Source organism: Leptonychotes weddellii, chromosome 13, assembly GCF_054177405.1.
Source record: "Leptonychotes weddellii isolate Sample4059 chromosome 13, ASM5417740v2, whole genome shotgun sequence".
NCBI lineage: Eukaryota > Metazoa > Chordata > Mammalia > Carnivora > Phocidae > Leptonychotes > Leptonychotes weddellii.
In genome coordinates, this window is record NC_138381.1 from 56,199,922 (window position 1) to 56,213,610 (window position 13,689).

General features: G+C 40.2%; 1 protein-coding gene across 1 annotated transcript in view; it reads left to right on the top strand.

Moving 5' to 3' along the window:
• Positions 1 to 13,689, top strand: part of PIEZO2 (piezo type mechanosensitive ion channel component 2) — a 330,637-nt gene that overhangs the window by 238,702 nt on the left and 78,246 nt on the right. The window contains exons 6-10 of the mRNA XM_081802552.1: positions 3,062 to 3,355; positions 7,171 to 7,294; positions 8,401 to 8,684; positions 9,786 to 9,934; positions 12,052 to 12,225. Coding sequence (XP_081658678.1) covers positions 3,062 to 3,355; positions 7,171 to 7,294; positions 8,401 to 8,684; positions 9,786 to 9,934; positions 12,052 to 12,225 — 1,025 coding nt within the window. The remainder of the gene's footprint in view (positions 1 to 3,061; positions 3,356 to 7,170; positions 7,295 to 8,400; positions 8,685 to 9,785; positions 9,935 to 12,051; positions 12,226 to 13,689) is intronic.

Below are 13,689 nucleotides of genomic sequence, written 5' to 3' on the forward strand. Positions count from 1 at the left end.
CAAGAGCTTTTCCGATTGTGAGCGCTCAGTTGATGTATGTTCATACTCACTTGATACATCTTGCATCTCTGGCATAATAGCTTCAAAAAAATAGTCCTTTGGCCTAGAGATAGAAGACAAAAGAAAGTCTAATTTGTAACCTTCTTAGAAACAAACTTGCATGGGAAATCTGATTTATTTTTGAGAAGCCTAACACTTACCTAACACAAAACTCTTCCATATTGGGTGGCTCAGTTGGTTGAGGGTCTGCCTTTGGCTCAGGTCATGATCATGGGGTCCTGGGATCAAGCCCCGCATTGGGCTCCCTGCTCAGTGGGGAGCCTGCTTCTCCCACTCCTCTGCTGTTTCCCTCCATTGTGCTCTCTGGCTCTCTCTCTGTCAAATAAATAAATGAAATCTTTTTAAAAATCACAAAACTCTTCATATTTTGTGGTCAGTGGTGAGATCCCATGACAACTTTGATGATAAAAAATGAAAATATTCTATACCTCTACGGGGAAAATACCTAAACACAGTTTCTCCAGGCACTCCCTCAAAATGTCTTCCAAATGCACCTGTATGTTCAGTCAACATCAGCTTCTAGTAAGGACCACTACACATCTGAGAGAGGGCTGGCAAAGAGAAACCTCCTTGAAATTAAAGATGGCTCATTTAGTGTTGTAAACTCTATTCTTTAAATAATATTAATTCTGTGCTCTTGGTACTTTTTGACATTTTTGATATATCAACCTCTAATTTAAACTGTAACAAAATTATAATTTTAAGATACCGAATATAAATGCAATTTACAATTCTGATTCTGAACACAAAAGAGTATATATACACCTTTCTTCTCTCTTTCTAAAAATAAGGCAGTTAAGTTTGGTCTTTTTTTTTTTTAAGATTTTATTTATTTATTTGAGAGAGAGAGAGAGAGCACGTGTGCACACAAGAAAGGGAGAAGGGAGGGCAAAGGGAGAGGGAGAAGCAGACTCCCCACTGAGCAGGGAGCCTAATGCAGGGGGACCCTGAGATCATGACCTGAGCTGAAGGCAGATGCTTAACCGACTGAGCCATCCAGGCGCCCCTAGTTTGGTCTTTTTTTTTTTGTAAAGAAAGAGAGCTTTAAAAAAAACACATTTTGCTACTTAGTAGAAAAAATCTATTGTAAAAACAACATAACAGAGCAGATCCTTCATTAAAGACGTGCCCTTGTCTGGTGCCATTTTCATTGTTTTAACGGAGCCATAATATTAATGTTTTTTAATGTGCCTGCCTTCCGTGGAAGCACCCCCTACAGCAGAGTTTTAATCACAGACAGAAAGGGCAGTCCTGAGGAGCCAAGTCTGTTAGAATGATACATGTATTTATTCAAACCTACAAAGTACGAATTTACTACACTATCAGACAAGCTGGAAACTGAACGTAATGCAGAAGTATCCCAACTACCATGACTGAAAGGCATATATGACTTAGATATTAAAAAGGAAAGAGGTTTAAAAAATCCTCATAACTTGCTTTTCTTCCTCCATCATCCTCACCTTCCCAAGAATAGTGTGTGTGGGGGAAACAATCTGCTGGAATTATAATATCTCTGAAGATTATTCTCCTGAGTCACACACAAAAATGGCAATCACATCTGCATTTCATACCGAGATAAATGCATTAAATACACTATTTAATGCAAATGCAGAAGCATTTAATGTTACCTAAGTTCCGATAAACAATATTTCCAAGAAAGCATATTTTCATGAAAATAATTCAGCCTTGCTAGTGGTTATCAGTCACTAATTTTAATAAAAGCAATTTTATTTTCATGTTTATCATATACTTATCATATAAAAATATGTTTATGTTTATCGTATGTTTCATCCAAAAATTTTAAATAATTCACCACTTAGAAAGCTAGCTGTCCTTTGGGACAAATTTGCAAACTGTTGAGAGGAAACATTTGTTTGTTCCATGCTGACTTCATTTATCTTAATACTTACCTATTTTCCAGAAGCAAAAGAGACTTGTAAAACATTTTGGACTTTCCAACTAACTCTTGGTAATTCATGATATTCAGGAATACAATTGATTTCAATTAGCCTCAAACATATCTAGAAAATGCTTTTAAACATCTTTTTACAAAGATTTAGTATCAGAGATCATGGTAAGAAAAGATGGATTTCTGGAAGTTAATAATAGTCTTGAGCCTGATTTATGTATAGTCCTGGGAGCTGCCCTTTGAGATACATTTCTGATTCTTTGCAAATTTCATGTGAATGAAAGAAGATGTATCATTTGTCCAGTGAGTCTGATGGCTCTTTAGTCCTACCCCTTACAGGACAGAAGCTGAGGCTGGCCTTTAAATGAACTTGGTTTTATTGTTTGGAGTGTGCAGAAGCCAAAGACACACCTTCCTTGTGTAAACTTTCTCATTTCTATTGTGTACATCTTCTTAGATAATCCCAGAGTGATCTCTAAGCCCCGACTTGTGTACTTACTCTAGTGATACCCACAGCTTCCATTTCGGAGCCCAGCTATGGCCACATTTACCTGGCACTCTTTTTTTTTTTTTAAGATTTTATTTATTTTTGACAGAGAGAGAGAGTATACAAGCAGGGGAAGCACCAGGCAGAGAGAGGGAGAAGCAGGCTCCCTGCTGAACAGGGACCCCAATGCAGGGCTTGATCCCAGGACTCTGGGATCATGACCTGAGCCAAAGGCAGACGCTTAACGGTCTGAGCCACCCAGGCACCCCTACCTGGCACTCTGAAATGACGTAAATCACTCCGAAGCTACTTTGGAAAAAGAAGGGATAAAGCATTTACAGTTGCTTTTAATACTGTAAAGTAGGGTGAAGATGAAGACCTTTATACCTAAAGGGAAAAAAGATTAGAAAGAAGACACTCATGCCCTTGGCTCCATTCCGTGCGGGAAGTTAAAAAACAATGTTCTTCTCAGCAAGATCAGTCTTTCTCTTTAGTTCGTTCCTATGCCCCAGGTTGGGATGTCTCTCTGTGATTTCACCACTCTCTCTTCTCCCTGGATTGAATATTATTGACTTTTTCCTTTTAGAGAACTTCTAAGTTAGCAGAGTGGGCGAACACTACGTTGTACTCATCACCGTTGTGTGTTGTCTCTTCCCTTTTTCCTCGAGGCTTGGAGCATCACGTATCACAGCTGGTTGACATTTGTGTTGTTGATTTGGTCATGCACCCTTTGGATGATTCGCAACAGAAGAAAATATGCCATGATCAGCTCTCCTTTCATGGTCGTCTATGGAAATCTGTTGCTGATATTACAGTATATATGGAGTTTTGAACTTCCCGAAATTAAAAAGGTCCCAGGATTCTTGGAAAAGAAAGAACCAGGAGAACTTGCCTCAAAGGTAAATGAATAGGAAAACAAGAAAACAAAACATTGAAGCAAATCTACAATAATCATAATAAGCATATCCAAGCACAGACTTACTTACATGGGTTCCAAATATTCAGTGCTTTACAAAAATGAATAGATTAAAAACTCTAAGAAATAACTTATAATGCTTAGTGGTCTCTATAATTTAAACATGAATAAATATCACACCATGCTTTTAGATTTTATTTAAAATAACAAAGCTTTCCACTGAAAGGAAAAATATAGTCTGCTATATTTTAATGTCAATTACAGTATAGTAGAAATTAGAGAAACAGGAAAATACAGTTGTAAAATGTATCCAAATGTTAGAGGACTTTCTTTGATCTCAGTTTTCAAAACAGGCTGAATGCGTTGCTGTTACAGATAATCACTGATTATTAGTAAAAACATTTTTTCTTCAATTATGTCTTAAAAAACACTCTTAGCAGCAAAAATTAAGTATGACCCTCTTTTTTTTCCTTCTGCAGATTATATGATATGCCTTCAATTTGTAGCAACAAGGTTCATGATCTTTCAGTACTCATTATTTTCATGGTCCATTTTAATAGCTTTTATTTCAGAACATTATATGCCTCAACCTTTCTATTTTGTGGACAGCGTGGCAGACTCTAAACACACATGTCCGTTGTGTTGATGACATTGTGTTAAGACCGTGAAAGCAGTCTCATGTCCTTACTCCATAAGCCTTGAACACCTTTCTCCTCTAGGCAGAGAATCACTCTCTGAAAGGGACATGAATTTACATCACATGAAACCCACCTTTCCCGAGAGCAAGCACCTTTTTTTACAGGTTACCAGACACCCCGTATCCAAGGCAACCAGGCCTGAATGGGGTGCTAGTAGATACCAAGGATTGGTTCTCATCACAGACTTTTTGATGAAGGCTACTGGGGTAAAGGAGAAACTCCTAACAGGTGAATAGTAATGATAGACATTAGATCATAATCCCGTGTTCACAGACCATGGCAACTTCCTTCCTTTCTCTCTCAAACTCCACTCTAGCTGACAGTCCCACAGAATATTTTCACTGACAAGTCACTTTTGTCTCACACTCTTCCCTCTCCTTCTCTCCCCTTAAACACACATCCAAAACTGGGAAGTTAGTCTTTTCTTTATAAAAGAAATTCAAAACCTCACCTTTTGACTACGCAAATCCATTTCAACCTGGCTCGGAATATTGGTGAGCCATCTGAAATGTAGGCCAGCCAACTGGTTGAACTACCTCCTGTCTAATCTAAAATGAACAGCTCTGCGGCGCCTGGCTGGCTCAGTTGTTTAAGCGTCTGCCTTCGGGGGTCCTGGGATCAAGCCCCATGTCCGGCTCCCTGCTCAGTGGGGAATCTGCTTCTCCCTTTCCTTTCCCTCTATCCCTCCTCCTGCTCGTGTTCTCGCTCTCTCTCTCAAAATAAAATAAAATAAAATAAAATAAAATAAAATAAAATAGCTCTTGGGGTTGGGGGACATTTTTGGGGAAATAAATGTATTATTTGTTTAAAAAAAAGCAGTGTTACTCTGGAGAAAATAGGGTCTGCACTTATATTTTAGTGTACCCAGGAATTAAAAAAAAAAAATGCAAGGCCTTATCAAGGTTAACAACACAACCTAAGATTATAAAATATCATGGTGACATTTGTCAAAGTACATTATTAAATACACTGCAGAGTACTGAATGGGTCACTGATGGAAAGTGAGAGAAAGAAAGAATATGTCCCGGGTCCTCAGAGGTCTGGCCAGTCTGGGGGAGCCAGACTCAGCTCCTTGGTAGCATCCTTCAGCTGCTAGAATGTGTTCCCCACTCCATCAAACTACATCAACCGCACCTTCCAAACTGGGCTTGTAAATCACCTCTTCCAGGAAAGGTGCCCCATCTGCCCCTGAGTATTCCTAAGCTCATTAGACATGCACTAGAGAAACAGATTTCTCTCCCAAATTGCAGCTATAGTTCAATTTGTTGTGACTCCCAGAAGTTTAATGCCAAGTTTTCAGAAGTGGAGGCACTCTGGTTCTTGACTTCTTAGGCCCTAAACATGTTGTCCCAGACTGACTGGGACTGGTTTATCCTGAAGGCAAAGGAGAAGTGGATATTTATGGGTTGTCAAGTGGGCAGTTAGTCAAAGTAAAATTGACCGGTTCATTTGCCTACTTTTTTTCATGTCTTTGGCAAATATTTATTAAAATCCTACTATGAACCACAGTGAAATGCCACTTCACACTCACCAGGATGGCTAGAATCAAAAAGATAGACAGGGGGCACCTGAGTGGCTCAGTCGGTTAAGTGTCTGCCTTCGGTTCAGGTCATGATCTCAGGGTCCCGGGATTGAGCCCTGCGTCAGGCTCCCTGCTCAGTGGGGAGTCTGCTTCTCCCTCTCCCTGCTCCTTTTCTCCTGCTCACTCTCTCTCAAATAAATAAATAAAATCTTTAAAAAAAAAGTCAGATGATAATAAGTATTAATGAGGACATGGAGAAATTGGAACCCCATACAGTGCTTGGGGGGCATGGAGAATTCTGCAGCCACTTCAGAAAATGGTCTGTCAGTTCCTCCAAAGGTTAAACATAGAACTGCCATTAGACCCAGCAATTCCACTCCTAGGTATTATACCCAAGAGAACTGAAAACCTATGTCCACACAAAGACCTGCGCGTGAGTGTTCATAGCAGTGTTATTCTTAATAACCTCAAAAAAATGTAACAACCTAAAAGCCCATCAGCTGAGAAATGAAATGTTGTCTGTCCATACAATGGAATATTACCAAATAATAAGAAGAAGTGGGGGCCAGCACAGGCTTCAACAGGAACAAGCCTTGAAAACATTATGCCAAATAAAAGAAGCCACCGGCCAAAGAATGTTTAGTAAGTAATTCCACTTACATTAAATGCCCAGATTAGGCAGTCTGTAGAGACAGAAAGTAAATTAGTGGTTGGCCAGGGCTGAGGTGGGCAGGAACGGGGTGACTGTTCTGGGGCTTCTTGTGGGGTGATGAGAATATTCTACAGTTGATCGCAGAGTTGGTCGCACAACTCTGTGACTACTATAAGCCACTGAGTCGCACACTCCAAATGGGTGAATTGTATGGCATCGTAAATTGTATTGCCATGAAGCTAGTATGAAACAACCACTATGTGCCAGGCCCTATATCCCCTGAAGAAGGAGCTCCCCAAAAGTGCCAGGTCCTATATCCCCTGAAGAAGGAGCTCCCCAAAAGCATCAGCTTTTTTTTTTTCCCCTGGCTCTCCGCAAAACCTTAACATACAAGTATGGACACTTAGAACAATTCTTCCTTCAGCTTTGGGAGATGAATGGGATATTAAAGGGTTCTGTTTTCTGGGATGAAATGTTCTTTTTCCCATCCGTGGAATTCTTCATCCCAAGGAACATTGCAGAGTCAACGAGTGTTATGGAAGAAATATGTCTTCCTGTTGCAACTGGGCTTATGTCATAGTCGGGACAGGAAAGCAAGGACTAGCTCCTCCGGGGGGACCAGTTGCCAAAGCTGACTTCGGCCCAGATGGAAGTAGTTTGGGCTGTCGGGACACCTTCCCTGGGCCCCCACACACTGCCGAATGACCTCCTGGCCCTCAAACATGCTTGTTCGTGTCTTCAGCAAAGGGGATTTCAAAGCCAGTGATTTTCAGGTGAAATCCAGTGGCTACCCGACTCTGTCTCATACAGAGAGGCTTATTTATTGTGTTTCCGCTGAAATGTGGAGAAAATATTGTATATGTTGAATTGTATTTACACTTCAAATGGGTGACTTAATTCTTGTTCTGCTAATTCTCTACTTTCAGATACTTTTCACCATTACTTTTTGGCTCCTGCTGAGGCAGCACCTCACCGAGCAAAAAGCTCTTCAAGAAAAGGAAGCTCTTTTATCTGAGATCAAAATCGGAAGTCAGGAAAATGAAGAAAAAGGTAAATTGGTGTGACTAGAGAGTTTTGTGCTCAGCAGAATTAGAGAGAGAGGGCTCCCCACATACATCAGAAAGCCTCTATACTTCAGAGCAGATAAAAGCTGAGCATTAACCTGGAGCGATGCAAAACCAGGGCTCCAGTGGGGCCGAGTTAGTGCGCACATGGGAGCTCACAAGGAGCTTTCAGAAATGAGCTCTCATTCGATCCTCACAAAACTGATTCCCACTTAAGGGAAGAAGAAACAGGTTCAGAGAAGTTAAATGGTTTATCCAAGGTCACACTTTCAGAACCAGGAAACAATCAGAATTTGAAATTGATATAGTCATTTTAATTTGTGTTATTGTCATGGGCAAGGGACTCCTTGTTCATAGGGGATGCGTTCCAAGACCCCAGTGGATGCCTGACGCTGCAGATAGTACTGAACCCTAAAGATACTATGTCATTTCCTGTACCTCCAAGCCTATGATAAAGTTTAATTATAAATTAAGCACAGTAAACCATGAACAACTAATAATAAGATAGAAGAATTATAATAATACATGGTAATAAAAGTTATGTGAATGTGGTCTCACTCTCTCTCAAAATATCTTCTCGTGCTGTACTTGGCCTTCTAGTGATGCTATGAGATAAGAAAAGGCCCGGCGATGAGATGGGGTAAATGACATAGGCAGGTGACATGGCATTAGACTGTTATGGACCTTCTGACCATGTGTCAGGAGGAGGATCATCTGCTTCCAGACCGCTGTTGACCTCGGCAACTAAAATGGTGGAAAGCAAAACCACGGAATGGGGGGGTGGGGCACTGTACTTAACTTTTCTAGATCTAGCTGTCATTGGATCCTGGAAATGAAATCAGGTATTGTAAAAAGATGAGAATAAAATATTACCAGGTTCATATCTTTTAAACTGTATTTCACAAAGGTTATGCAACTTGATTATGATTCATTATAAATGCTGCCTTGTTTACTGGAACAGTCCAAAATCATTCAAATCACAGAGTAACACATAAAACATGCACTTCCATGCCCCCCACACAACACCCAGTTGGAGTGTGGCTCCAGGCAGGGGACCAGCTAAGTATAACAGCACAGTCTTCTATTTTGAAGATGATGAGCAAGATATACAAATGGAAGGAGAGGCTGAAGAGAAGGAGGAAGAGGAAGCCAAGGAAGAGAAGCAAGAGAGAAGGAAGGAGGAGGAAGAGGAAGTGGAGGAAGATGACGACCAGGACATCATGAAAGTGCTGGGCAATCTGGTGGTGGCCATGTTCATAAAGTATTGGATCTACGTCTGTGGAGGAATGTTCTTCTTCGTCAGCTTCGAGGGTAAAATTGTGATGTACAAAATCATCTACATGGTGCTCTTTCTGTTCTGTGTGGCCTTGTATCAGGTAGGTAAATCATTGTCCTGTTTTGTTTTGTTTGTTTTTGGTTTTGTTTTGTCTTAAATCCTAGTAGCCGTCCTGGGAATACATTGAGCTTCCTTTGACAGGATTCTAAATGACTGTCATCCCCTGAACAGATTATCTAAAGTGATCAATGCGATTCAAACATTATATATTAAGAAGGCCTAAAAGGGGAAATGACTATCTTCAGCTTATTCATTATTTTAAAATTTGGGGCTCTTAAAAAGTAAAAAAACAAAAAAGTTCATGAGCTTTTCAAAACTTCTTGATAAAAAAAAAAAAAAACCTGTATAATTAAATTCATTTTTGAATAGTCAGTGAAGAACAGTGGCCGGATAATCTAAAATATGGGTTGATGCCCAGTTCACTTGTACTTCAGACTTTAGAATCAGGAAACTGTGTGTGCATGTATACATATATATATATATGTGCATAATGCATCAACTGCTTTAGTATTTTATTCATTAGAATTTATAAAAGATTCTACTAAAATGAGTTAGCCTCTCCACCAATTCAGTCTTAACTTCTAGAAAAATTGTCGCTCAGGGATAGAAACAAGTGCAACAGGACACTCTTCATGCAGGCAACCAACAGGACAAATAAAGCAACTACATTCATTCACCTGTAGAGATAAAAATATCTCAACCAAAATTGATGAAGTTTTGAAATACTTTTAAATAGTGGAATTTCAAAACGGAGGCAGTTTTCTCCCAACAATAACTACCATGGTGGCAACATCTTCCATATCATTCCTTGAACACCTCCTATAGACAAGCTTATAAATAGGATGATTTTATCCTCTTTCCAGCTCTCAAAGTAGGTACTTACAGAGGGGGAAACAGAAGCTCAGAATGGTCCAGCGACTTACCCCAAGACGAAGTTAGCAACTCTCAGTACTGAGATTCCAATCCAGATCCAGCGGACTCTATGAGGAATAGAGCCTCAAAAACAAAAAATGAAATAGATTTGATTTTCGAGTACTTGTCAATATCATCACCTGTCACACTTGAATAAATGAGGTGCTTTTGTAAGGTTTTTTTTTAAATCAATTCTTTTTTCATTTGTTTTTCAACATCTGATTCACAGGTGCACTATGAATGGTGGAGGCGAATCCTAAAGTACTTTTGGATGTCTGTGGTTATTTACACTATGCTGGTGCTTATCTTTATCTACACATATCAGTTTGAGAACTTCCCAGGACTGTGGCAAAACATGACTGGATTAAAAAAAGAAAAGTAAGCAATTTGGTGTAAAATGGACTATGAAAGGGACAAACAGGATGAAGAGTTGCATGCATATTGTTCAAACATCTTGAGGGGAGGTTTTCGTAAAACATGATGTCATCAGTGTCTATAAGTTCCTTGAGAACAGGTCAGTCTGTGGTCTCTCTGCCGAGCCCCGGGCTTGACACGTAGAGTACGTACTTAATGAATATTGACTGAAAAGTGCATTTTGGGCCCCATTTTAATGAAATAATGTTTTTAAATGTCTGCCGCACATGAAATACCTGCTTAGTCCTTCGCCGGTCAGGCCTTCTACTTTCCAAGTTGAAGCTCAGTTCAGCAGTTCAGTTGATTCATATGCTTATAACATAAAGCAGCCGCCTCTCCTCATTTATGGAGCTGGTGCAAAGATTCTAAGGAGTGCTTGATGCCATAGAAAAAGTGCTAGTAGACTAATGACGAGGAAATAATTGTTCATGTGCGTGTGATAGATCTGTGCATGCACTGTAGCCTTTTCGGATTTGCTGCTGTAAACTTCTGAAATGAGTTACCAGAACTGGGCACAGAGCTGAATGAATATACTGAGGTGGCTAAGAGAAAAGCTTAACAGGAAAGCTCGCCATGTAGTTAGGCTGACACGTCTTTAACATTTATTTAACAAATATTTATCAAACGCCTCCCAGGTGCCAGACAGTGACTCTGCCTGGGGACACATCAGGAAGCAGGACAGACAGAGTCTAAGCACTGCAGAGTTTACATTCCAGTGGAGGAGACAAAAAACAAAAACAAAAAACCCTGCTTAATTGTGCAAAAAGATTAATTACAAATTGTGGCAAGTCTGTGAAGGACATAAACAAGAGGCTGAGGCAGTGAACAGTGGGGGATACAGACTATAAATGGAGTGGTCAGGGCAGGCTTCCCTGAGGAGGTGCCATTTAAACTCCACCTGAAGGGCTTAAGAAAAGTGTGCGAGTTGGGAGCTGAGATGCAGAAAAGCATCCCAGCAGCAAATGTGAAGATCCTGAGACAAGACTGAGTTTTGCATGAACGAGGAAGCAGAGGATGGTTCGGCTGCCGGGAGCAAGGGGGACAGTGGACAGAGCAGAGGTGGAGAATGCAGCCAGGCACGCAGGATGTGCATGGCTCGTAGGTAGTGGTGTTGGCATTTTATTCTTGGTGAAATTTTTAAGTCTTTAAGGAACTCTTGGTGGGCTGAAAACAAGTGCTGTCAGAGGGTGAGAGTAGAAACCACAGGGGGGGTTAGCCAGCAACAGCAGGGGTCCTGTGAGAAATGATGGTGGTTTCATCTAGAGTAGGTGGTGCAGAGATGGATAACAGAAGTGGGCAGCTTCAAGAGATGTCTAGGAGGCTGAAAGAAATGTGAATGAATGAGATGTGAAGGCAGAGAAAGACAGACTTCCTGATTCCAGAATGTGGCACAGGGTAGACGGTGGTACCAGGGAAGACTCAAGTGGGGGGCCAGGGGTGGAGAACAGCATGGCTGAGCAAAACTGGGAAACCAAGAACACTGTTTGGAAGACACTCAATATGAAATAACTGGGGGAAAAAAAAAAAAACCAACAACTTCTGGTAGATATTTGGACACGAGAGTCCATGGGAGAAGCCTGAGTTGTAAATGCACGTTTGAGTCATTGGTGTTAAGATGGTGTATAAATCCCTGGGACTTGTGAGATAACCTAGGGAAAAATAAGCTGGAGAAGAGACTCAACACTGAAGTCTGGGGCTATTTCACATCCGGAGGTCCAATAAAAAAGGAGGAGACAGTGACAGAAGAGAAAAACCAGGCCAGTGTGGCGGCACCAAGACCAGAATTGTTTCAAGAAGGACTAGAGGCAGAATTAAAGATAGAGAAGCAGCCACTGAATTTGACAATATTGAGGTTGTTACTGACCGCTGGAAGAGTAGGTCAGTTGGATTGATGGAGACAAAAACCAAAGCAAATGCACGGAGCTGGTGCAAAGATTCTAAGCAAATGAGAGAGGGTTGCAAGAAATGGTGTAACAGGACAGTGAAGGACTATGATACGATTTACAGCAAAAAGAATATGCGCTCATTGCCTAAGAAAGGCACTTGCTTTTTGTTTCATTTCATTTTCTTTTGTTTTACAGGCTCGAGGATCTTGGCTTAAAACAGTTTACTGTGGCAGAACTATTCACTCGCATATTCATCCCAACTTCCTTTCTGCTGGTGTGCATTTTACACCTTCACTACTTCCATGATCGGTTCCTGGAGCTCACAGACCTGAAGTCCATTCCCAGCAAGGAAGACAGCGCCATCTACAGGTGAGAGCTTGCAAGAAGCACGAGCCTCTTGCTCAGGGCGCAACCACTTCAATTCCCCACTTCATTTTTTTTCATTTATTACACTTATTTTTATTTATATTTCTGTAATAGAAATACATGTATATTAATATATGAATATAATGTATAAAATAAGCATAATATGTAACATATACGATATATAATATATTAGAATACATATAATATATATAAACATATATTTATATATCTGCTATATAAATATAGCAAAAAATGTGCCATGATTAGACCCTTAGAGTTTAGAAAGATAATTGTCATTATTGTAGAGAGTGCTGGGCCCCCTGCAGGAAGCCAATAACTAACCTTAGAGTTTCAACCTTAAGCTTTCCATGGGTACCCACCTGTGAGTGAAAAAAAGAAATGAGAAAAAAATGTAGAGTATTTTATGACAGCTTCTGAAACAATACATAGTGACTCATGACTGGTTAATGCAAAGTGTTCTTGATCGTCACGTGAGTAGATTTAAAATAGCTGAGCAGACACAAATACTTGAGAGTTGGCGATGGATATTTTGTGTCTGGGCCGTGATGTGTTTTTAGAACATTAAGGAAATCTGGCTGATTCAGAGGATGAGTTTTCTGTTGTGCTAACAACCAGTGAAGAAGCAAGAGTGTACCAAAATGTGATGTGCAGAATTTTTCCTTCCACTTTGGAAATGAAGAACTTCTGCTAAAAGGATAGAAAGTGCAGTCTGCTAGTAATCAGCATAACATGTAAGGAACTAAAGTGAAGACAGTGTTTGCTTTTATCAGCTCTCTGTTGTCTTCTCATCTATAAATATATAAAATGCTTACAAGCAACAGATGAGGTATGTCTTCCCGGGCCCCTCTGTGTTGCAACCACAATGGTTTTATCACAAATTTCAGAGTCGGGTCCCTTACAGGGAAATTTCAAGCATTCTTCTAATGAACGTTCATACTGATTTCTCTCTTTGCTTCAGATTTAGCTTATGATTCATTTCCTGGAAAAACCCTTGTTAAGCAACCAAGGAAGCAAAGGGCTGTATGGAGGGAGTGGAGATGCCAGCCGACAATCTGCCCTTTAGTCCTTTTGACTCGCTCTGAACTCTTTTTCAAGGGAAACAATGAGCACAGCAAAAGAAGATGAAGTAGTATTTCATCACGCACAGTTTTATGAACTACCAAATGTTCGGTTTTCTGCTATACTAGGGACTGGAGTCGTAGATAACTCCAAGACTCTTTTATTTGGTGATGAAAACCATTTTATAATCTCTATCTATTTATTGATGGCCAGCAGATTTCTTTTCCGTTTTGTGTTTTTTGGACCACAGTTTACATTTCCTTTTTATTCTGAGTATGCTCCAGATGCCTTTCAGTCTGTGAATGGCTCCCAATCAGTAGAATCCAGAGTTATCAGGCATTTATTTCTTATTCTGTCAAGGCACCATCTATAAGCAAGCTCAGCTAA